The 25921-nt window shown below is 44.2% G+C and overlaps 1 protein-coding gene across 3 annotated transcripts in view; it reads right to left on the bottom strand.

Moving 5' to 3' along the window:
- The window catches only part of Arid1b (AT-rich interaction domain 1B), a 402089-nt gene that overhangs the window by 5848 nt on the left and 370320 nt on the right, over positions 1-25921 (bottom strand). For 2 of the 3 annotated variants that reach the window (XM_076858093.2, XM_076858092.2), the window contains exons 12-19: positions 23528-23737; positions 20467-20671; positions 14819-14957; positions 13730-13902; positions 8620-8770; positions 6180-6276; positions 3692-4475; positions 707-837 (exon numbers count right to left, since the gene is read on the bottom strand). In XM_076858093.2, coding sequence (XP_076714208.2) covers positions 707-837; positions 3692-4475; positions 6180-6276; positions 8620-8770; positions 13730-13902; positions 14819-14957; positions 20467-20671; positions 23528-23737 — 1890 coding nt within the window. The remainder of the gene's footprint in view (positions 1-706; positions 838-3691; positions 4476-6179; positions 6277-8619; positions 8771-13729; positions 13903-14818; positions 14958-20466; positions 20672-23527; positions 23738-25921) is intronic. The other variant, XM_076858094.2, reaches the window with a different exon arrangement.

The raw sequence follows: 25921 nt of genomic DNA on the forward strand, positions 1-25921 counted from the left end.
AGAGCATTGCTCATGTGCTCCAGGGAGAAGGGCCCATCCTCAGCTCCCCCCATCCAGCTGCCTCCTGCCCAGCTTCCAGCAGCGCGCCGGCTGGCGAGGCTCATTCTTAAAGGTGAAATGACTGCTTCAGAATAACCTGGGAAGAGGCAGAATAAAGGCGTAGACCTAGACAGAGGTTTGGACACAAGACCATGACATTTCCAGCTGGATGTAGGGTGGGGTGGTGGGGTTCACTGACCTCCTCTCTACTTCTATATACTTCATACATTTTCTGTAACATACCATTTGTTGTTATATATGCTTTGATGAGCCTTTATTTTATTCATTTACATATGTTTGGTGCTGAGAATTGAATCCAGGGCCCCCTAGGCAAGCGCTCTACTACTGAGCCACAATCTCAGCCCCTATTTGTTTTTAATTAACTGAAAGACATCACATCCCCCTGAAAAGTAGGGCAATGTACCATTGGAACTAACCACATTTCCAACCCTGATTGATTCACTCTTGACTGAAATGAGTATCACTGCAGATCACATTCTCAGGCAGCTACATATTGATCAATGTCGATTTATGACTACAATGATTAGAGAGGTTAGCTGATCACTACCAATCAACCTGGGCATCAGATCAGGTGTGTTGCATGACGGGACTTCATTTCCTAACACTCTAATCTGGCCACTGACTGGACTGGTGCCAGCTTGCTCACCTGGGAGAGATTGAAAGTAGCAACCGTGCTGTCATCATAGAGAAGGATGTTGATAGTGTCCAGAGCCCAAGTACTTTCAGCCAAAAGCCCTGATTTAAGGGACATCATCACACGCCATGCCTCAGGGGTAACTGAAAACAGGAAAGAACAAGGATATCAGTAAAATGAACTCTAGGAATGAAAGGGCAGAAAGTAACAAAAGAATGAGAGGAAACAAGTGGAGCACCGGGTTAAACAGATGCTCTGAGAGCTGAACATGCCCCTCTTCTAAGTTGAAATGGAGGTGACAGGTTGTGCTAAGAAACGTCTGTTGTCTAAGATCTTTTTGTTGTTTTGCTAGTGAAACACGGACCACTGCTAGCCGAGATGGCTGGGCTAGGCATAGGGTCCTTTCTCATCTCGGGCATTTTACCACCTAACAGTCTGTAAGGATGCATTGGTTTCTAGTAAGAATGGGCCCGGAATTGCTCCTGTCTTCTTTTGCATTCTTCACTCACAAATGTCTCTGGAAGGCTGGTAAGTATGCAGAACACAAAAGGAAAATTTAAATCCCAAATAGCACATCCTCAGATACAAAGTCTTGATTTCCCCATGCTGTCTTCTTCTATTTTTGAGCTCCTGCTCAAGAACATGCTGCTGACAAATATCAGCACTTTGATGGTTAGATTTCAGAGTGTGGTCTGAACCAAGGAATGGGAAATAAAAGGGCTGTATTTTTTCTTGTTTTCCTTATTCCTGTTCCTGAAGAAATAAAGTGATTAGATAAAGAATTATAAGATTTGCCTATGATGGGGCTGGAGAATGTACCCATTACTTTTCAATGGGAGCTGTTCAGGAGGCCCTGCAGGAGAGCATGGTGGGAGACCAGGACTGAGGAGGAGACCTGTTCTACCTGATATGCCTGAGCCACAGCTAGGAGGGTAGGAGGGGGTTTCTGGGCACCCATAGTACTGTGTCATGGGGGAGGGCCCTGAACTTGTTCCTCCTTTATTTTATTTAAAAAAATGTTTTAAGCTGTAGATGGACAAAATACCTTTATTTTTATGCAGTGCCGAAGAGTGAACCCAGTGCCTCACATGTGCTAGGCAAGAGCTCTACTACCACTGAGCTACAACCCCAACCCTCCTCCTTTATTTTAATTCTATTTTTCAAACTTTCTAAGATAAATAGTCATATAAACTTTTACATTAGAAAAGTCAAACTTTTTTTTTTTCTTAATAAGGAACAAGCAACTCAGGAGACTGAGACAGGAGAATCATGAGTTCTAAGGATAGCCTCAGCCACTTAGCAAGGCCCTAAGCAACTCAGCAAGACCATGTCTGTCTGTCTGTCTGTCTGTCTCTCTCTCTCTCACACACACACACACACACACACACACATAAAACAAAAACAAAAACAAAACAAAAAAAAACCCACAAAAACACAAACCCCCGCAACCAAAAACAAACCAACAAACCAACAAACCACCAGGACAGGGGATATAGCTGGTATAGCACCCCTGGGTTCAATCCCTGTTATCATTAAAAAAAAAAAAAAAAAGAACATTTTTCCCTAGGCTTCAGACAAGTACTTATATAACATATACTAAGAATTGTTAAACAATAATAAATATTTATTTAAACATACATATGCACACATTGTTTTTATATATATTTCTATATAAAAATGGTATGAAAGTGTCTGTATTTTCTCTCCCCATGTGATGCCCTCAGATATCAAAATGCCTTACTTTTTACTCTCTACATATATATCTTCTTTATGTCCAATGACTAAAAACATCTTTAATGCATTAATTTAGAATCTTCAATTTTCTAATTGCTACAAATAATTTAAGTCAAGTGATTCTGAAATTTTTTTCTTATACAACCAACATCTATTATTTCCCTTGTGTTAAATAAATGCAGAAAAACTGTGTACTCCCAGACATTCCAGATCTCTAATGAGCATTTACACTCTCTTGAAGGCTGAACAAGTGACATCAGCTTCAACTGAAGTAGCTCCCTGGGCCACATCTGCCAGTGCTGGGCAGATTACGTCAAGTCCACGGAGCACACAGCAGCCGGCTCCAGGTACCGTATCTACAGATGACGGCCAAATCTCCGCTTTTTCCCATGGCAATTCACAGTGTTGTTACCAAATCAGAGTGGCATGCCTTCAAAATCTCAAGGTCACCCTTAGCATTTCCATGACCTCACAGTGGGTTTGTTAGCACATGATGTAGGGATTAAGTGGCTTGGTTAATGTCAAATCGTTAAGCCTGAAACACAGTATAGAATTACTGAGGATTCCCTGACCTCTTATTTATGTATTTATTTATAAATAAATTTATTTATAAATAAATAAATATTATTTTTATAAAAATCTTTATTTTTTAAGGTTTATTTTTATGTGGTGCTGAGGATCGAACCCAGTGCCTTGCTCACATGTGCAAGGCACGCACTCTGCCACTGAGCCACAACTTCAGCCCCTGACCTCCTATTTGAAGCTCTAATCTCCACACAACATTCACACCTAAAAATACCACATCAACTCAAGTTCTTCTCCAGCACCGTCTTAATTTGGATGGTTTCCAACTATTGCTCTTATATAAAAAGCATTCTGATAATTTGCACTCATAAGAACTTATCTTACGGGGCTGGGGATTGTGGCTCAAGTCGTAGTGCGCTGGCCTGGCATGTGCGAGGCACTGGGTTCGATCCTCAGCACCACATAAAAATAAATAATAAAGATACTGTGTCCACCTAAAACAAAAAAATAAATATTTAAAAAAAAACTTATATTACTAATATCAACAAAAATTACATCAACTAAAATTAAAATTCTAGGCCAAATTATATGGTTATATTGAGTGCATATATGAATATGTAGCAATAATCCCATCATTACGTTCAACTATAATGCCCTCATAAAAACAATGTGGAAAAAAAATAAAATTCTAGACTTCAACTGAAATTCATTTCCAGAACAAATCTCTGTAATTCTTACCAATATCTTTTGAGGTAATCTTTCGCCTTTGCTTCAGGACTGGTTGTGATGCTTCCACTGAGCCAGGAGGAAAGGTGATCTCCCTTCTGATTGGGGGTGGCTGGGGGGCTGGCCCAGTGACCTGGGACGTGGGGACTGTAGGCATGACCTTTTGCATCTTCATGGTGGGCAGAAAGGGAGACTTGCTTGGAGACATGCGATTCTCCAGGGAGCGCTGGAAGGAAGCCGGGCTGGGTGCCCTGGAGATATGGTTTGGCAGTGACGGTGGTGTCTGGTAGGATGACTGAGGTGGGCGCGTGATGGGCTGCATGGAGGCCGAAGATGACATATAAGGCTGGCGTTGGCTGACGTGAGAAGGCCACTGGCTCTCGTGATTTATCCTCTGATCAGGTACCATCAAGTCATCCGTGCGGCTCATGCCTGGATAAGGGGGAGCCTGTGCAGGGCCGCCGGGGCCCTGCCTGTTTGGGTAGGGGTAAGGCATATCGTTACGCGCTGCCCACATGTTCTGCTGAGGCCCTTCACCGGAGGATGCCTGCATGGGGCCGCCCAGCATCTGAGGCGGGATTCCGTGGGGCTGCATCTGGCCTGGGCCCTGCATTCTCTCTCTGTTGTAGGGGTATGGATACTGGCCCTGAAGGGGCCTCCGGTCCGGGCCAGAGTAAGAACTTCCAAACTGGTTGTACATCTCTTGCTGCTGGTTGCCATACTGCATGTTATACATGTCTCCCTCGTGGCGCTTGGCTGGAGGCCCGTACATGCCATCCATGTGGCGTTTATAATTCTGAAATTCATATAAAATCAAATCATGCTGGTGTGCTCTTACAGGTGTAATCACCCAAGCTCAAATTATGCAAAATAGTTATTACCTGGTGGTAATGTTCATTTCAAGATGAACATGGGAAGCTCCTACATAACGAGAACTAACAATTTGGGACTGTTTCCATGTCACATAATACCTTGTGTCACACACTCCAAAGAGGGTTTCCAAAGTTTGTTTTTACATGTTGGAAATTTTCTGTGGCAGAAACAAAAGCCTCCTCTCCTTGAAGCATGGTGACAGTGCAGCCTCAGCACACAGGCGGGTGCTGGGTGGGGCTTGAAGCCACACTGAGAAACAAAAGGCTGGCCCACAGGAGAGCACTGAGGAGCCCAGGGCCACCAGAAGTTCCAGGGCCAAAGGGATGTCTTACAGAAAATTCTCCAGACAGGATTCAGCTCCCCAGGCTGTGACATCATGTCACCCAGTGTCCAGCCCCAGCAGTACCTGTCACTAAGCTGGGAACTCTGGGGACCAGTGCTAGTCAGGATGGGTGGGAATCTCTGGTTGGGAGGGAGTGAGATGCGGAGATTTTAATTAGTACTTGTTTTACCTGAAAACTGTTTAAGATCAGATGGCTCAATAATACAAGTCACTGTATGTATGTGTGTGTGTGTGTGTGTGCGCATATATAAAATACACACACATATATATACTATTATTATTACATATTTCTCTCTAAAAAAAACCCTTAATGTTTAAAAGCTGCTTTGTGATAAAAATTTAAAAAAAAAATCCTCTATTTTGCAAGAGGTCTTCCATCTGAAAGGTTGTTTAGAAATAGCGAGGTCCTATGTTTTTGAAAAGCCACCCAGAGGCCCAAGCCTTAGCATCAACTCTGACAGCTGCATGGGGTTTGCACAGCTAAACAGCAATGGCCAACGCCAACTTGATTATGGGGCATTAATATTGTAGTTTTTTAAAGACAAATTAACTTTTACTATATAACATTTTGAGTTGCCTTTTCTATATATTCTTCAAAACACTGACAAATTTCTGTTTTACAACAGCTTTTGACACAATACAGTTGTCCCATGGTATCTGCAGGGGATTGGTTCCATGACCCCTGTGGACACCAAAATCCAAGAACGCTCAAGTCTGAATATGGTGCAGTCTTTGCAAATAACCTATGTACTGCCTCCTGTATACTTTAATTCATCTTTAGATTATTTCTAATACCTATACAATGTTAATGAATGCTTTATAAATTGCTATCTCTATTGTTTGGGGAATAATGACAAAGAAGCATGTACATGTTCTGTACAGATACAATTTTTTTAAAGATACTTTCAAACATTTTTGGTCTGTGGCTGGCTGAATCCATGGATTTGGAACCCACAGACAAGAAGCCAACTGTACACTATGGAACCTCTTCACAACACACCTCACTCTCCATTGGTCTTGTCATCATTTGTAAGAATTAATGTATTTAACTTCATTTAACATGTTATATTTATTTCATAATATTATATAATAAGAGCTATGGTTTAATTACTGACTCTCAAATCCCAGAAGTACTTTTTAGTATTAAATACATCCTAAATGTTCAATAAATGCTAATAATTTTGGTTATAATTCCTAAAAATCTTCAGAAGTAACACAAGTTGAGTTTCAGATTCTCAGAGAGGAACAGAGAACACAAGGCCCCACGCCCACTTGCCAACTCACCGGCTGCTGGGGATACAGGCCAGGCTGGTGTCCTCCATATGGTGGCTGTCCTGCCGGAGGACCTTGGCCTGGATACTGCTGCCCATAAGGTTCATGCCTGGAACAAGGCATTCAAAGGAAACTTAATGCACAAAGGACTTGGGATGAGCACAGCATGAACAGCCCATTTTGGAGACTCTACCCCCAGTGGTGCTGCCGTTCCTCTGTCACACACTGCTCCCCACAGCCTTCCTGGGCAGCCGCTGCTGTAGCTTTTAGCAAGAAGGATGGGAACACCCATTTCGGGAGTGCTGCCAAACTCCTGGTTTGCAATGTTGCTAATAGGTGTGAGAGAAATACCGGTTGAACAGGCAGCACCTGTAAGTACCTGCCCAAGCCTTTGAGGCAGAAGCTCCGCCTCCCACTAAAGCTCACCCAGGAAGTGTCACGGACACCATGTGAGGCACCATGACAGCAAGAAGCAGAGGAACCTGGGTCTCAAGCAGTGTTGGTAGAAGTGCTGCCAACATGCAAAATGGTCTACTTTTTACTTTCTCATTATGAATAAAAATGTTTAAGTTTTTAAAGGTCAAACCTAATTCCAATGATGCTGATACAGTCACAAAATTTCATAGTTCTATGACCTGAAAGTCTACAGAAAAAAAAACAACAATGACTAAAATGTACTCCTATTAAGTCACAACCTGGAAATAAGTAATACATTTATTTCCAACTGCAACTATACTGAGAAATTGTAAATACCATAAAAATAGTATGTTCTCAAGGGCAACAGATTTGAACTCTTGAAAAATAAGTTGGTTTAAATTAATAAATTAAATCTTATAAGAAAGAGAGTAACAAAATTGAATATATTCCTAACATAATCAAGGAATAAGAAAAAAATAAATTTTTAAATATCAACAGGTAAAAAAAGACAGATTTTTTTTTTAAAACTACTATGATTATCTAGAAATAAAGAAATACAATTGACATGGATAAAAATCTAAGTAACATTTTTCAGAAAAGCAAACTTAATGAAGTAAATCTCATGTGGTTGAACCAGAAAAGCATATGTACTGGAAATCTTTTAATAATATATGAAAATGTTCTTGTAATCTTGTTAATAAAATCAGTCAGTCAGTTTTAACTGGGCCTTAAACTCAAACCAAAATCCTGATCTGGCACACTAAACATTATAATGGCCAACTGATTGAGGCATATATATATATATATGGCCAGGGTTAACAACTAGAAGAACAAATTCTTCAGCCACTATGAGACAGTATTATGCTACTTGGGCACAACATAGCTATATACTCTCAAGAACCGGTGTGCAGAAAATGTCAGGGAGAAACCTTACCTAGTAAAACAGTGATCTTCCCAACTTCCTCCCTCTGATTAAACTAAAGAGCACCCCGTGTGTGGAGGGCGAGAGGGGCCATCTTAGCAGGTGGTCCCTGGGCATATGCACCCCCAGATCCTGGAGGAAGTGGCCTGAGAGCCAGCTCTGCTCTGTGAGTGGCACTTCACTCACACTCTTTCTCTCCAGTCTCTCCTCTTTTTTTCCTTTGAAGGTCAAATATGACATTAAAGCCTGAGTGCTTCCCTGGATGGGAGGGAGCGAACACTCCCACAAAGGGGAGGGCATACTGAACCAGGGGCACAGGGGAGGGGTCTCGTCACAAAGAAAGCTCCCCCGTGCCACTGCTGTAGGGCAGTTTATGATGACCTCTCTCTGGCATCTCAATGGCTCTCTTCCTTCTGGGCTGGTCCTGTGGCCTAACTGGCCACTTCAGTGACAAGATGGCTTCCTTTAGAGAGACTCAAACAGTTCTGAGAAGGCCCGCCACGTGGCCTGCGTATCAAGGAGTAATGTGCACTCTCTTTTTAGAAGGAAGAGTGGAAACATCAGAAGGAGCAACATCTGGAAGACCTTTCCAGAACACCCGAAGTGTGACGCTACAACCCTCAGACATTCCTTAAGAAATAGAGAGGGGAGAAGAGAGCTGGTTCTGCGAAATCCAGGAGTCTGGTAGCTCCCAGAGAAGCCACACCTGCTGCAGCCGGGCCACCTCACTGTGGTGACAGTGACCACCTCAGAGAGGGAAGTATATGCTGGGTGCAGCAGTGTGGCATGGTGTGCTGAGGAGTGGCCTTGGGTCTTGAGTTCACAGGAGAAGCCTCTAGCAGCAGCCAGAACAGCCCCGAATATCTTATTTATGCTATGAATTTGCTTACAAAAGTACAAAGCCATCTGGTTGCCTGGGGACAAGGTCCTTCTTTGTGGTCCTGCTGTGGCTGTCCCTGAAGGCAGCCAGCTGACACTCACCTGGAGATCAGTGGCAACCAGACAGGAAGGGCCACTGTGCTGCCCTCAGTGGCTCAGCACCAGGTCTCAGGAGAGTAAGTTAGAACAGCATTTCTCCTGATTCTTCTCGTCTTCCTTTTGAAAAATACTCACCTCCGGTCGTAACTGGTCCCATAGGGAAACTGCTGCCGCTGACCCATGCTCAGGTTGGACACGGCCCCTGCGGGACTCTGGCTGTACACGTCCTGCATGCTGCTGTTGGGCATCTGGCCTTGCGTCATAAAGGGCTCGCTACTTCCAGGCACTGCAATATTTGAAAAAACGGCATAAAATGAGGCAATTGCAAGTTAACTCCTTCTAGGAGTCTGTCCCATGTCCACATGGCACACCACAATACTAATGAGAGAGCCCAGGGTCTGAAGTCAGGTGGGTCCTGGCAGGGCAGAACCCTAAGATGTCCCCAAAGACACCTCTGCCACCCCAATGTGTACCTTAAATGACTGCCTTGCTTGGAACATGATGGAGCCTCGGAACAGCATGGCTTATGCTGCCCCTGATTATGGTGTATTAGGTGCTAAGAGGGATTTCACAGGTGTAATTAAAGTCACTAATCAGCTGTGAGTTAACCATGAAGGAGAGTATCCAGGTAGCCCTTCAAGTCCCTGGCTAGAGGCTGGAGATGGAGCCAGTCTGAGACCTTCAGTTGTCCTGAAGCCACTGCCCTGCTGTGGGGAGGACTGCCTTAAAGAGAGGAGGCAGGGATCAGTCAACAAGCCAGTGGTCAACCAGGCTTTAACCACAGGAGCTGAATTCTGTCAACAACCCGAATGAATCTGAAAAGGACCCAGAGCCTGACTCAGAGGGAGTCCTGGCGACACCTTGACTCCAGCCTGAGGGACCTTCACCTGTTATGCAGCAACCAGCAACCCACTCGGGGCCCAGGTCCGTACCAGTGAGGTCTAAGTCTTATCTATACAAGAGGCCACTCAGCATCTCGTGGCATAGCGGTGAGGAAGACAATGAAATGTGTGCACACAGTGAGTTCCACTGTGAGGGAGAAGACCTGAAGACCTCGACATGAACACCCATGCACAGACTCTTCCAAAATCAGAACAGAGAAAATCACCAGAGTTAAGAATAGCTCCAGATGGGCTGGGCCCTGGCTATTTCTAACAGAGGTAGCCCGCCAATAAGCCCCTGCGTGCAAATCTGCATCGGCTCAGCTGAGGAAATGGGACCAAGTCCAGAAACGCGCCTTCAGGCAAATTAAACATTCTAATGCAGACTTTAACTGATACATCATACTTTCTCCATTCTATGACGGTTGCTTTTATGCTGGGCGAGGCAGACGCTGACTAAGTCTGTGAGTTCAGACATCTGTTAGGCCGCCACTGAGGCGAACCCGAGGCCGCCTCGGGACCCAGGCCTTCACGCTCGTGCACTTCCTCCTACTTGACGGAAGGTCGCACCTCAAGCCTGGCAGAACCAGTTTTGAGATTACTTTCCATTTTGTAGATGTGAAAACAAAAAAATCAAGTAGCATAATTAAAATTAAATAGCTTAATTCCCAGATACACAAAAAAATTTCTTAAAAACCAATAGGAAAAAAGACAAAACTGGACAAACCCATTCAAAGAAAAGGAAAAACAAATGAACAATCAACAAGTGACATGTGAAAAGATGTGGGAGCTCACTAATAATTAAAGAAATCCAAGTCAAAACGATCACAAGGCCTTTTCCCCACAGTCTGACTGGCAAACATTAGAATGACTGATATTAATCACCCCTGGTGGGGGTGGGGGATCCACTCTCTTACACACGTGCTGGGAGTACCCGGAGTTCTCAATACCTGCTAAGGGAGGCTACTCTTCCACAACCCCAAGAAGCACATCTGCCGATATTCGGCCTGTGAAGTCTCCTCCCTAGTGACTTTGAGCTGGATCACGTGATTAGTATTGACCAGTGGGGCTCTGGCCAATGGGTACAAGCAAATTCTTGCAACTGGGACATGTTCTTTTGGAAACTCCCTTTGGAGTCTTATCTTCTTGAGCCCCATCTATCATGTCACGGGAGCCAAGAAGTTAGGCAAAATTTCCTATGGAGGAGTCCCCAGCCCAAAGCTCCAGGAGTCTTCTGTAGAGACTGGCCACTCAAGAGACACCACTCACAGAGCTCCCAATCTAGCTGTCAGATGCTGGTAGCCACCTCAGTGTCCTGGCTGACAACATACGGAGCCAAGAGCAAGCCAGCCTAACACAGCCACGAGACAGTGAAGACACTGCTAAGTGGTGCTGCTGAAGCCACTAAGTTTGGGAGTGGTTTGTTGTATCATAGATTACTGAGATACTTAGTCAAGGAACAAAACAAAACAAACAAAATAAAACTTCCTGTCCTTTGAACAATCTGAGTGAGGGACAGATTTGCAGAAACACTGTCACAAGTGCTGGGAATTAACAGCCACTGCATCACTGTTCACAACAGGAAATATTAGGAACTAACCCTTCCAGCTCTAGAGCATTAGGTGTATCTATCTATTCCGTTACAAAAAGCAAGTAGAGCTATGTGTTCAGATATTACAGATACTCAAAATAACTACTTAAGCCACATACAAACACCATGATCACTTGTCCGGGATCGGTACCTCAGGAATAAGGCAAAAGCCTGGCGCTTGGGTTCACCATGCTGCCACACCATGGGTTGGCAACTCCCACGGCAGCTGTCTCTGGGTGGCAGCCACGACAAAGAGCATGTTTTCCACTGAGAGTGGTCTGGTCAGCTCACTGCCAAGTTCCCTCACAGAACGAGGCAAGTAAAGAATGGAAACTGCACTGAATAGGGATCGGGCTGTAAAAAAAATCTATTTCCTGTGGTTTTCTATTTATCTGTTTTAATTTGGGATTAAAATACAAATTTTTCCATATTATTGTCATATTTTCAAAGTCAGAAAGTGGGTTACGGACACCAAAATTTCAGCAAGTGAGCTGAAATATACTAAAGATTGTTCTAGTCGTTGTCTACATAGCTGATGAAGCACATTATATATCTACCTAGTGCCTGGCAAGGTAACCCCACAATCACTACCCCAACCCCCAAATTCATTTTTATAGCATGAAAAGCTATTGGTATAAGGAACAAGACAAATACTACTTTAGCTAACAGCAGATAGATAGGAGAGTGAAATGGTCCACAGTAGATTTTGAGGCCAGATTTTGAATACTATTGAGTACTATTAACTGTCACTCCTACTATCACTCCTACTACTATTATTATTTTGATGCTAGGGATTGAACCCAGGTACACTTTCCATCCTTAGTACTTTTTAAAATTCTGAGACAGGGTCTGAATAATTTGCTGAGGGCTTCGGTAATTTGCTAAGGCTGGCTTCAAATTTGCAATCCTCTTGCTTCAGCCTCCACAGCTGCTGGCAATACTAATTTTTTCCCATATTGTTCTCATATTTTCAGAGTCTAAAAATGGGATACGGACACAAAAACACTTGACAAAATGTTATATCTAGCCTTTTGTATCACTATGAAACATATCTACCTTTAACATGCACCAAGCTTTTGAATTTCTGAGCCTATAGATTATTGTATGGTCTGCAAAATGTTTACTTGGAATAAGTAGCCCTGAAACCTTTGAAAGGAAAAAGTAGAGATTATCTTTGCTCTATGTTTTCTGAAATATCATACATGAAATATTATAAATCTCAGTTGTTTAATGGTACATACCCAATATTTAAATTTTGGGGATTCTTCATTTTCCTTTTCACTAGTTCAATACTAAAAAAATTTGTACTTTAATCCCAAATTAAAACAGATAAATAGAAATCCACAGGAAATAGATTTTTTTTTACAGCCCGATCCCTATTCAGTGCAGTTTCCATAATACTTGTGAAAACCATAAACATAAAGCTTCAAGGTTTATGTTTCTCTCTATTTAGACAATATAACAGCACAGATTTCCTTATTAAGAGATCCCAGAGTTAAGTGCTTCCATAAAAATATCATTCACTATTTCTGAAATGTTTTTCACTCATGTTTGCATCATGTCTCAATTTCACAGGACCCAGATGTACTTGGAAGGATGTCAAAAAGCAAACTTCCAGGTTTTCTGCTTGGGGCTGACATGCTGGGGGAGAGCCAGGACTTTATGTGGACGTAGCCTGGGAGGAACCCGCCCAGCACTCCTGGCCTCCTCAAGGGGTTCGCCCAACCCTCCCGCTCTCTGACTCTCAGTCCCACAGCTACAGACTGTCCCTGTGCTCAGGATTCCAAAGTCACACCCTGCACCCACCACCCATTCTTCACCACCTGGACACAGTCACAGTGATGCTGGATTTCTCTCACTGTCCTGTTCCTCTCCCAGTGCCTCCAGCCACCAGCCTTTGGCTCTCAACCCCACCCTCCCAACGGACCTCTGACTCCACTCACTTCTCTCAATACATGCACCATGAGATGGTCAGTTATTTATGTATAATTTACTTTTACCAAAAAAATCTAGTCATGTCACTTCCCCATTGAACACCCCTTACATGGCAAAGAAGTAAATCTACCCATCTGCCATGAAGGTGGAGGGCCTGTTGCTGTCTGACCTGGATGCCTCAACCTGCCCACATTCACTACGCCCCAGGCAGCTGCCACCTCTACAAATATGCCCAGCAATGCCCTGAGGGGGCTCCTTCCTTGTCCTCAGATATCTGACATCTCAGAGCCCTCAGAACCACACAATCTCAGTAGCTTTCCCTCCTTTTCATTGCCCCAACCTCTTGCTATCCTTTCTTCTTTTTTTCCCCTTTCTTCTACCAATCATGATCTTATAAGCCATTTGAGGCCTAATCTCCCCGCTCTCAGGAGTGTCAGTTCCTTGAGGGTAGGGCATGCATGATTTATCCTACCTAGCACCTAGCACTGTGCCTGGCTCAAACTAACAGAACAGCACCACTGCTGCTAGGTAGTACTGATCGTGCTTGCTTACCAGGCGCCCCTTATTCCTCTACAGGCTTACGAGCGGGAACTCAATTAATCCTCATGACACCTCTGAGGCAGGTCCTATTACTTTCCCAATTTCTAGATGAGGAAAATAAGGCACTAAGATGCTTAACATGTTTCCCACAAACAAAAGGGTGGGAAAGCTGGGGGCCACCAAACCCAGAGAGCACGCGCTTCCACCTGTTCTGAATGGACAGGTAAGTTGGCAATGGAATAGCAGTGAGAAGAGTGTCCTTAGGCCTGCTTATGGGCAGAGGCCCCTCTGCACGTACCTTTTCTCATTCCACCAAAGGGGTCCTTGTTGGGTTCATAGGGCATTCTGCCCATCATGTCTGGCATGCTCATGCCCTGCTGGTATGGGGCGTTTGGAGTCATGGAGTTCCGTTTTGGGAATGATGAATCACTCACATCGGAGAAAGGGTCGTGCACACTGATTGTACTGCTTCTGAAGAGATGCAAACAATGAAAGCTAAAATCAGGCACAGGCAAATGCAAATCAAAACTACACTGAGATTTCATCTCACACCAGTCAGAATGGCAGCCATCAAAAATACAAATAATAATAAATGTAGTGAAAAAGAAACACTTTCACAATGTAGTGAAAAAGAAACACTTTCACAAGTTGGTGCAAGTCATCTTACTACAGTGATATATGCATACCCATGTTTATAGCTGAACTATGGAACCAGCCTAGGTGTCCATCAATGGATGAATAGATAGGGAAAATGTGGTATATGTACACAATGGAGTTTTATTCAACCACAAAGAAAAATGAAATTATGTCATCTGCAGGAAAATGGATGGAACTAGAGACCACTGGTGAAATAAACCAAACTTAGAAGGCCAAGGGTGAAATTTTTTTCTAATGTGTAGAAGCTGGAGAGGAAAAAGGAAAAGAAAATTGGAGGGGATCTCATGTAAATTAAAGGGAAATCAGTAAAGGAGAGAGACTGGGATTTGGAGGTATGCAGGGAGGGGTGAAGTGCTGGGGAGTGATACTGGCCAAATTATGTTGCCATTGTGTGCATGTATGAATATGTAACAACAAATCCCACTATTATGTACAACTATAATGTACCAATAAAAAAAGTGGAAAGAAAACAAAAAGTGAAAGCTTAATGATAATAGTAGGAATTAATAAACCAATCTTGAAATTTACCAATGCAAAAACCATCCAAAATAAATTACATGAAAAAAGCTAATAATAATCAACATCTAAAAACTCACTAGAAAAAAATAAATAAATAAAATAAAAAAATAAAAACTCACTAGAAATACTATTTCTTCATTTGGTGAAGTTTGCTCCTGAAAAATCAAAAGATAAATCTGATTCTGGATGGGTCATAGTTCTCTGAACATACCTTCCACCTTGCATTGGGGTCATCTGTCCATGAGGAGTGGAGGCTGGGGTGGGTGGCTTCAGGTCTCCTGGAACCTCTGCCATGGAATTGCTGCCAGTTGACTGGGGGGTCTGTGGGCCTTGCAAAGATCCTGAGTTAGCTGGCGGTGGGCAAGGGAAAATGGAGAAAGAAAGCAAAGGTTGCCAAGTGGCTGGTTTTTGCTTTTTATGTACATAAAAAAAAACAATTTAAAATAAGGCACATTGATTGAAATAGTATCAATAATGTCCATGTATAGATATGTAACAACAAATCCCCTATTATGTATAGTTATAATGTACCAATAAAAAAAGGACAATAAAAAGAAACAGTACCAATATCCACTGAAAACAGTCAGTAAAATTAGTTGCTTCACATTGTTTATAGTGAAAATTATACTGATCCTTGGTAAGATTATTTTTGAGTAAAATATGTGGGCATATACTTCATTTTTGAGTCATAAAACATTTATACCTTTTGACTGGGTAATTGCTTTCCTAAGCATTTATCCCAAGAAAATAATAAAAAGAAGGCTTTAGGCAGAGCAATGTTTATTCCAGTGTTATCTATCTAGTCTAAATGTAAATAAAGAAAAACAGGATAAAATTTTTAGTACAACAATTGGCACACTATTGTGTTGTGTTAGAAAAAAATTAGAAAACAGTTGTGAGTCTTGGGGAATGAGAAATTTTTAATAGGAAAAGAAATAAGAAATGATACAAAGTATCAATGAGCCTTCTGTTATTTTAACACCTTCTCAACACCTGGGTGTCTAAGCACAGCCCTTAACAACTCAGTTGTTTTTAGAGTTATAAAATCAGATTCATCACCAAAAAGCACAAGTTATTCTGGTTTGGAGTTCTTTAATGTTGCTGCTGAAGTTCTGAGATTTTACTTTAAAGGCTCCAGCTTTATCGGGCATCATGGTCCTTAACATGCTGGATGTTCGGCAGATATTGGTTCCACATATTGACTGGGCATGGGTGAGGTGCCTACTGAACTCCAGGTCTCTTCTACACCTGGGCACAGAGTGTAGCAAACTGATAGGCAGGCGACAGCCCTGCCCTCACGGAGTTCACAATCAGGGCGTTCACAACTGGAACCGAGGGCAGGCAGGGTGGAGCTGACTGGAAAGGAGAACATTTGCTGTTACTGTTTCTGCTTCCTTTCCAATGAAATACTCAGGGCTCACTATGATTAGCATTATTCACATGTCCCTGCTGAGAAAACCGAGGTGAAACAAGTACCCAGATTACAGGGCACACTGTGAAGGAGGCAGAAATGGGAACGAGTAGATGATTTCTTGTTAGAAAGCCTCTCTCTAAGCACAGACCTTCTGGCCGGATTACAACTGCCTGGCCCTTGGTTTGACTGGTCACAGGCTGTGCTCTATGTGCCATCCACCCTGCATGCCTGGCACACAGAGACTCGAGATTTCTCGGACATGCGGGAAGACTATCTCTACTAACATAGGGATTTATTTTATTTATTTTTACGTGGTGCTGAGGCTTGAACCCAGGCCCTCACATGCACTAGGTGCACGCTCGACCGCCAAGTTACAACCCCAGTCCCTAACACAGGCATTTCGAGGAAAAAAATTAATGACTGCTTACAAATAAAATTTTGGCAAAACCAGGATATGCATATTGAGCAGGTAGGTCATAATAATAAAAGGGGTAAGGCAGTCTTATAAATATACGAGGGCAGTGCTGCAGATGAGAAACCGCCTGCTCCTTAAAGCAAGCAGGCTCCCCACGGCCTTCCTGAAACCAGGCGCACAGGCTGTGATTACAGAATGACCCTTATGTACAAGTACTCACATTTACAGCTAATAAAATTAGAAAGAAAAAAAAAGGAAAAATTCTCTCTTGCCAGGGTTTTCCCCTTTCCTTTGGGGGGGGGGGGCGGGGAAAGCAGCCTTTAGGAGGAGGCAGGTCTAGCTCTCTAGGACATCATCACTACCTTTTGCCAGAAGCTACAAATGTATACTCTAAAGTAAACAATGGAAAGGTTACTGAAGGTTAAGTACATTCACAGCTTCACACAGAACAGCCAGGCTCCTAGCTGGGAAGATAATTTACACAGCACGGAACCGGTGCCCTAGTTCTGGTGGGAGGGACGTGGGGAGGAGGGTGAGGAGAACAGCAGCTGATGTGTCCCAGGTCTGGTGACTGGAGGTCAACCAGAGGGCACCTTTGTTTATACCCCAGCCCCTTTCTCATTTATCTTCCACTGAGGATTCCCTAGTTGGATCCGTGACAGGTTTTGTGACATCACCTGTCAACTAATAATAGAAATTCAGTCAGCCACCTGCCAGCAAAGATGGATGGGTTTTTGGTTACAGCCTTACTAACTGAATGCAGAGCTTCTGTGCCTGGTTCTCCATAGAGCCCTTCAGCTCCCCTGCCCTCTGGCCTGCTGGGGCCACCTGGTTGGTGGTTCCTGTGCCTGGCTGATGTCTGGAACTGCTCTGCGATACTCTATAGGTTCAGTAATGGAGACCCCTGGGTGCCTTTAGAGATGCAGACCACAGCCCAAGGCCTTGTCCAGGTTCCTGTGGCACACCTGGGTGTCTAGTGTGCCTATGCAATGTAGCCCCAGAGGCGAAGAGGTCATGCCTCCAGTGACCGACTATACGGATATCTTGAGCCACAGAAGCCACATCAAATCAAAGCTGTACCAATGCAATGCTCTTAGAATACAGCCAAGTGATTTAGCTTTTTCTTTTCATTTCTTTTTCTTGGTACTGGGGATTAAACCCAGGGGCACTCCACCATTGAGCCACATCCCCAGCCCTTTTATATGTTTCTATTTAGAGGCAGGATCTCATTGATTTGCTTAAGGCCTTGCTAAACTGCTGAGGCTGGCTCTGAATTTGTGATCCTCCTGTCTCAGCCTCCCCAGACGCTGGGATTACAGGCATACGGCTGTGATTTAGCTTTTTCATTTGGTTCAGAGACTATTTGGACAAAAATCTAGAATGTTTCTTGGGAATCATTTAGTTTAGTTTACCTGGATGTGCTGATAGGAATAAACTGGAATCATGTTCTTCTTTTTTTGGTACTGGGCATTGAACCAAATGCGGCTTACCCACTGAACCACATCCCCAGCCCTTTTTTATATTTTATTTAGAGATAGGGTCTCTCTGAGTTGCTTAGGGCTTGCCAAGTTGCTGAGGCTGGTTGTGAACTTGTGATCCTCCTGCCTCAGTTTCCTGAGTCTCTAAGATTACAGGTGGTGCTACTGCATCCTTCTATAATTGTGGGTTTTTAAAAGTATTTTTAAAAAATACATTAAAATATTTGATGGACCTTTATTTTATTTATTTGTATGGGGTGCTGAGAATCTAACCCAGTGCCTCATGCATGCTAGACAAATGCTCTACCACTGAGCCACAACCCCAGCCCTATAATTGTGTTCTTAATGACTTCAAAGAACACTTTTTTCCCCCTGAAAATTAGATTAAAGATTATGGAATAATCTTTCATGAGATACTGACATGGAGAATAGTGAGGAAGATTTTTAATTTCCTTCTTTGGCAATACAAATGTTTCAGAGATACTCTCCTTAGTGGTGGCATTAGGCCCAGACAGGCCACCAGACAGGTGCACAGACAACTGATGCAAGGTCTGACTTCGGATGTGAGGACGCCACTGCTCACTACCCTCTGGCCAGTCTTTGTGGGGTCCACAGAACTCAGCACGGTGCTCTCCTAGCTGGCCACTGAATTCACAATCAAGGCCAGGAAGCTCTGTTTTCACTGCCTCCTGTGTCACAGGCAGGACCCCAGCTCCATCTGATCCAAAGGGTGCATGCACAATCTAACCTCTTTTATTTAGCTCAAATGTAATGCCATCCTAAAGGCAGCAGTTTTAGAAAAGGGGAAGGAAAGAGCCAGCGGTTAGAACAGGCCTCCACTTTCTGGAGGATCTGGACTGTGGTGGGGCTTCAGTGCTGGGCTGAGGCATGCTGGGAGAGCAATCTCCACACAAGCACTGGATCTTTGCAGACATCACCACTTTGTTCCCTGCACCCCACTGAGTTTTTATTTTGGAAAAATAGTTTCAGAGCTGTTTGTGGCAAGCTTCTTTCATTCTGTGAACTCAATGTAACATGCAATTTAAAAAATTAGATTTCCCAGTTTTTCAGAAACACCCTAAGTGACAAAGGCTCAGGATTTTTAAGGGTGGGGTCAGAGAGGAGGATTCCTCCTTATACTTGGAACCTACAGGTCTAAATCTAGGTGTGTTTTCTACAAGCGTACTCCAGGCTGAAAAGTATTTACGTGAGACGGCTTGACTGGCAACCTTAGATACCAGCTTTGCCATCCAGACAGCAGCTGGAGGCAATCATCAAAAGGGAACAACTCCCTTCTCTGCCTTCTAGGTATCAACCATTTATCTGCTACAAAGACATTGTCATACAAGCTGAGGCATTTGGTGGGTTCAGTGAATGAGCTAGAGTCAAACACCCCAAATCTGACCTCCTGTGGCCCTGCTGCGTGGCTGTGAGGAACTTGGCTTCTTCCTGCCTTTGCTTTCTCAGGGGTACCTAACAGCATCAAGAGCCAGGACTGATACGAAGGCAAAGTGATGAGCATGCTGAAAGCTCTTGGCCTACTGTATACAACCAGAACAGAGCGACAGCTTTGCTCAGAGAAGGCTGTGCTTACACCAGCAGTGTGTGTAGCCTCTGTCTCCTGTGTGGGACAGGGAACAGCACAGCAAAGTCACTGCTGAAAGTCACTGGGCTTGGAAATGTCCTCTGTAATGACGAGTGGCCAAAAACAGAATTGGTGGGATTTTCTCGGGTGGGAAGGTCACCTAGAGCAGAGCATGCTGCCAGCTTCTTCCTGCCTCAAGTCCTGCATTTACTATCAGAGTAAGAGACTTGGTAACTTCAAATCTGAATCCTAAGTGGGAGAATGAAGGCCAGTGGGAGAGCTGCAAAGAAGGGCAGGCTCTCCCAGGGGCTGGAGAGGCAGGCACAGGCACCATGTCTGCCTGGAGAGCCACACGCATGCAGGGTCCTGACTCTGGACTCCGTCTAAGCTCACCACTCAACCCCTTTCAGAAGTAGGGATGGACGGATCTTGATGGTGGTTCACGGGATTCCTGCAAAATGAGAACCTGCTGGGTAGGGGACATCAGAAACCAAGTACGAATTTCATTTTGCTAATATACAAACCTGAACCCTGGGAAGAGGAAGGGTTGGCACTAGCCAGCTGTTATACCTACAGGTGACATGGTGCAGCAGGGCTAAATTTCGGAACAGGTGAATGTGATGTTTATTTTATGCAGTTATGTGGCGTATTTAAAAATTCTTGTATAAGAAATAAAGACATATAGCTCAGAATTGCAAAGTCCATTTTGACTAAATTAGGTAAAAGCAAAAGAGTGAGGCCTTTCAGGTGCCGACCACAGAGGGCAACACCCCAAATCTTACGCTCACTTTCCTAAGCATTGCCAGTGGGTCCAATTAAACAATAAAATAAAAGGAGACACCACTTCCTCTCAAAGGTCTGGAACGCCCCTCCTCTCCTCTCTCCCTGTCCCCACAGCTGTGCAGCCTCCAGTTCTGGCCTCTAGCACCGTGGGCTTTCCTCTGCCAGCTGTAGCGCTGCCACCTACCAGGAGATGGCGGCTGGAGTTTGGGCTGCTTCTTCGTGTCCCCGGTGCTGAAGACTTCAGGTGGGGGCTCCTCCCCTCGCTCGATCTTGCACTCGAAAGCAAACAGGTACTGGATATACTGCTTTTTCAGGGAGCTCGCTGCACTGCTTGAAGTGCCAACATTTAGGTTGGTTGCCAGCTCACGCCACTTCTTGTTTTTATTAACCTAGCAGAAAAAGAAAAAGAGAAGAAACAGCAGGATCACTGGTTTGCAGCAAAGTGGCTTGTTTAAAGCCAGGAGACAAAAAAAGCACTTAATGTCTTGGTTGACTTTTTTTCATTTGCCTCTTTTAACTAATGCTCATTACTCCCACTCGCAGCACAGACAGCGTTCACAGTTATGAAGCCATTAAGCAACCTGCTGATAGCGACATAAAGGCACGCTCACAGAGGCCTTCTACTGGCTCCAGCTCCTGAGGCCTTCCACAGGGTCCTCCAGTGAAGGGTACTCCTGCTTACACCCATCCCACCCCATGGCCAATTAAGGAAAAAGGGCATCAAAGAATGGCTTTAAAAGTAATAGCACAGTTTTTCAATTTAAGTGTGCTTTTCTCCAACAGCCAGTAGTTCCCAAACTGAGACTGTAACTCTGGCCATGTCCATCTGTCCAATGCCCTCTCACTGAAGGATTCTTGTGATGTGGGCAGAAGCAGCACCTGTGCAAAGGCGGTGAGTCCTTGTAACCAAATGCCCCCAACTTAAAAACACGTCGTGGTGCCGTGGCTCCCTGGCTGAGCACTTTGCCCCCAGCTCAGAGGCTGGGTGGGGGCCGACATTTGTAAGTACTGCACAGATGAGCCCACTCAGGCTGGAGACACCTCCACTGCAGAAGGGACGGGGACAAGTGCAGGAACATATAGGGCAAGATGATAAGGAGGTCCTGAGGTGCAACATAAAGATTCAGGGCACTATTTCACCTCATTCCCTTCTGGGAGCAGGTTATGAAAGGTCAGACACACAGTGAAACGTGGAGATCTACAAATGACTTGGGGCAGGATGTGCCTTTGGTGTCTGCTGTGCTAAGTAGGGCTAAAGGGTCAAGGAGACAGCAGCTTTTCATGAAATGTTGAATTTCTAGAGTCCACCTTTCTTACAGGGCTCTTTACGTCCATGCATCTAGTACTGAATGACGCAGAATAAACCAACTGTGGAATGCTAAGGGAAAAGCCTCTTCTGCCACTTAACACAAGGCTGCAAACAGCAGGCCTGTGGCTGCCTCAAAACCAGTCAGCATGCTGTTTGGGGCAGCCTGAGCGGGTGAGTTTGAGCTGGTCGGTGCACGGGTGCAGCTGTCCCCAGCTACATGGGAGTAACCCTCTCATTAGTAAGCTAGCAAAGATTCATGTCTGCAGATCCAATCTGGGTATGCACTGCTGAGGGGGTCACAATAAGGTAGCCCGACAACTGCTACATGATACCAGGTTGATGGTCTTGGTGATTCTGAAGTCTCTGTTGGAAAAAGTCTAGGTGTAGGAACGTGGGGAGTGGGAGAAGGTGGTGGGAAGAGGTATCTGGATCACTCTCTCTGATGACCATCACTCCCATGGGTCTGTGTCACATAACTCGTATCCAATGATGCAGAGTCTTGGAAAAAGCTTTAATAGTTTCTGTCATAGGCCTTAGTCGGGTGTCCAGTGGGAAGGCCAAGAACAAAAGTCCCCTCTGTGTCCCCCAAAGTGGTAGCATGAGACACAGCAGGCCCTCAGTGATACTTATGAATGAAGACTTGCCCTTGAATAGTGATCTGGTCACCCTGGTCCCAGGAATGGAGGCTGTCTTATTTCACTGGTCTGGGGTGGGACCCAGGAGATTTTCATACACAGCTGGGGTGGAGAACTACTGGGGGATCAAAAAGGCATGTTTTGGAGTCAGACAGATCTGGCTCTGCTACCTACTGTGGGAATGTCCCTGGGCCACTATATTATTGTACTTTATCCTGTTATTAGAGTTTCTTCATCTATTCTACCCCATCCCCTGCACTAGGTATTGAACCCAAGGCCTTACCTGTGCTAGGTAAGCATTCTACCACTAAGCTACTTCCCCAGCTTTTTTTATTTTTAATTTTGAGACAGGGTTTCCCTAAATTGGGCCTGTGATCCTTTTGCCTAAGCTGAGCTGCTGGGATTACAGTCTTGACACATGGCATCCTCATCTAGGATTTGGGTCTGTTGACCGTGCACCTTGTGGGCATATAGAAAGACAAAGGCCACAGTGTGACACTAGCTCATGATTTAGTACCCTCACATGTTTCTATGACAGGATATGTCCAAACAACTAGGCTCCTTACTGAAAAATGGTAGGGCTGGGGTGAGCAAAGTAGGTGCCCAGGTCATAAGATTTAGGGGACCATGAGCACCTCCTGGAGCTCTATACCCAGGCCGCCTCCCCTGTTCCGCTCTAGCCCAGCTCTACTACAAACCACACAGCAGCCTCCTCACTGCCCAGAGGTCATGGACGTGGCTTTACCAGGATGACTTAATTTCTGTGATAAGTTGCTCTGGACAGAGGGAAACAGTGAATGTGATTTATATCTGATCCAGATAATTAATTCAGCCATTCACAAAACATTTCTAAAGTGTTTATATGAACTCATGGCAGATTCCAGAGAATTCTAGGGCTACCGAGGTCACACTGAATTGTGGCAGAGTCACCCCTTTTCCCAACCGGAAGGTGACCTTCCAATAGGTTTAGCATTTCCTTTGTGAGAGAAAAACCTGATTCCAGCCAGGTGTGGTGGTGCACTCCTGTAATCGCAGTGGCTTGGTAGACTGTGGCAGGAGAATGATGAGTTCAAAGCCAGCCTCAGCAAAAGCTACATGTGAAGCAACTCAGTGAGACCCTGCCTCTAAATAAAATACAAAATAGGGCTGGGGATGTGGCTAGTGGTCGAGTGCCTCTGAATTCAATTCCTGGTACCCCAAAAAAGAAAAACAAACAAAGAACCCCCTGAGTCCACATATTCAATGAAAGCTTCTGTAAGATTCTGCTTGCAATGACTTCTAAATCATTTACTCATTCTTACCTGGGCCAAACCTCCAATCTCTTTGACACAGACATAGAGCCGGAACAGGTCCAGGGGCTTCTTGCCCACTGCAGGCAGACTGGAGACCGGGGAGCCCCTCTCTTCCATGAACGTCAGATACCGGTCTACCCACAGCTTCCTCTCTGGCTCGTTCCCCAGCTCGTAGACTTTTGTGATCTTCTCCCCAGTGGTGGTGGATGAACTGGACTTCTAGTGCCAGAGAGAGCATGTGGAGACGGGCAGGGAGGTGGAGGGAAGAAGGTGAGGAAACATTGTGAGCCCACCAACAAGAAGAGACGACAGTAAAAACTACTGCTATCACATGACAGTCAGGAATGAAGGCTACTAGTTCAGGCACAGACTACACATTCTCTTAGTTAAGATTTTATTTTGACTTTAAATAAAAGGGCCCAAACTTTCCCTTTTAGACACTTAAAAAACTAAACCAAAATAAACAGAAACCTGCTTTAACTTATAAGCGTTGAATCCCAGAAGGCAACATTCCAATGAAGTGTCATTGGCATTTTTTAAAAGAAAAGGTTCTAGCTCAGAGAAGGATCACAGTGAATTAAAAATATTACCTGTCATACTGCAGAGCCCCCAAACTAAATCTATTCCTACTTTTCCTTGTCACACCAAGAATGGCTAGTGTGGGGCCAGGGCTGTGGCTCAGTGGCAGAGTCCTCGCCTGGCATCTTTGAGGCACTGGGTTCGATCCTCAGCACCACATAAAAATAAATAAACGTATCCTGTCCATCTACAACTAAAAAAAAAAAAAAAAAAGAAATAATAATAATAAAAGAATGGCTAGTGTGTGTCTCATGAAAACCCTGAATCACTCAGAGGAGTGACAGCGGCACTTGCTGAGAAACACAAAGTCTGGCCCTGAGCTGGTGCATGTGCCGGGCCAGGGTTCAGCTCTTCATGGCTCTCCCCACTCAACACTGCCCGAGCTGCTGTCAGGCCAAGGGGCTCTCAGATTCTTCTTTTAATAGCTCTCAACTCCTGCTCCAGCCACACGTGGGCCTCACCCTCAGCACTTCTGTAAAAATGTTCACCTTCCCTCTGGATCGTGGATCTGGCCAGGTGGCTCTGTCAGTTCTATGCAGCCCTGTTACATTCCTTCCTATCTTTTGTCTCTATCCTTGTAATAATGTGTATGTATTTAAAATATCTGTAATGCTAGGGTATTGTGTAAAACCACTGCTAAGTTTTCAATAAAGATTTCCCTGGGGGCCAGGGCTGTGGCTCAGTGGTAGAGGGCTGGCCTGGCATGTGTGAGGCACTGGGTTTGCTCCTCAGAACCACATAAAAATAAATAAATAAAAGAAGGGTATTGTGTCCATCTACAACTAAAAAAATTAAAAGAAAAAAAGATTTCCCTGGAACAAATAATTTATTTCATTTTTTCCTGAGTATTTACTAGGCTGTCACTGGCAATATAGTCACTATTTGAAACAGTCCTGTTTTTTTTTCCTTTTAATTTTTTTTAGCATTAACATGGTTTAAAATATATAGCTGAAATTTGGTGTGGGAGGATGGTCAATAACATGACTGACACTGTGCTTGGCTGTTACACCTTATTTCTTGACATGACCCTTAGTAATAAGTCAGGCGCTGAAAAAGAATGCCTGAGAACGGAACCCTCAGAGCCTCTAGAGTGGCAGCTCCCGTCTGCCATGCCACTGTCCAAAGCCATCTGGCTGCAGTATCAAGCCTTCACCTTTAGAATTACTGAGGCATAAAATCTTTACATAAAATATATAATTATGGGTGACGCAGTTGATGTAGATTAAAATGTAGAATGGTAGGATAAAAAATAGTGTGAGCTTTTGAGAACTGACTTTGGTGCTGATGTTAAAACTTCAACTCACTTAGAAATTATCATAATCATTGCTACTTTGTGGTACTAGGAATTTAACCTGTTGGCTCACTACCACTGAGCCAATCTGCAGTCCTTTTTTAAAATTTTTGAAATAGGGTCTCGCTAAGTTGCTGAAGCTAGCCTTGAATTTGCAATCCTCCTGCCTCAGTCTCCCAAACTGCTGGGATTATAGGCATATGCCACCACTCGTGGCAAGAAATTATTTTAGGTAAGAACTTAAAACATACATCCATATCCATCCATATATCGTATGCCCACATGCATCCAGGTTATGTACACACATGTCCTTCCTTCTGTGCTACTGTACCCCAGGATTATTGGAGGTGGAAGACAAAGTGTCTACACAGCTCACACTGGACTCTCAGACTGACTGCACTGCAGGACATGGGTGTCATCAGCAGGATGCTGCTGCCAGGTACATGCTAGTACTGAGCTGCTTTTCTTTTGGGGAGACACACTAGAAAAAATAAGTCCTGTGTTTTCCAAAAGTGAAGTTTTGAAATAATAAG

This window comes from Callospermophilus lateralis, chromosome 6 (assembly GCF_048772815.1).
Source record: "Callospermophilus lateralis isolate mCalLat2 chromosome 6, mCalLat2.hap1, whole genome shotgun sequence".
NCBI classification, from domain to species: Eukaryota; Metazoa; Chordata; class Mammalia; order Rodentia; family Sciuridae; genus Callospermophilus; species Callospermophilus lateralis.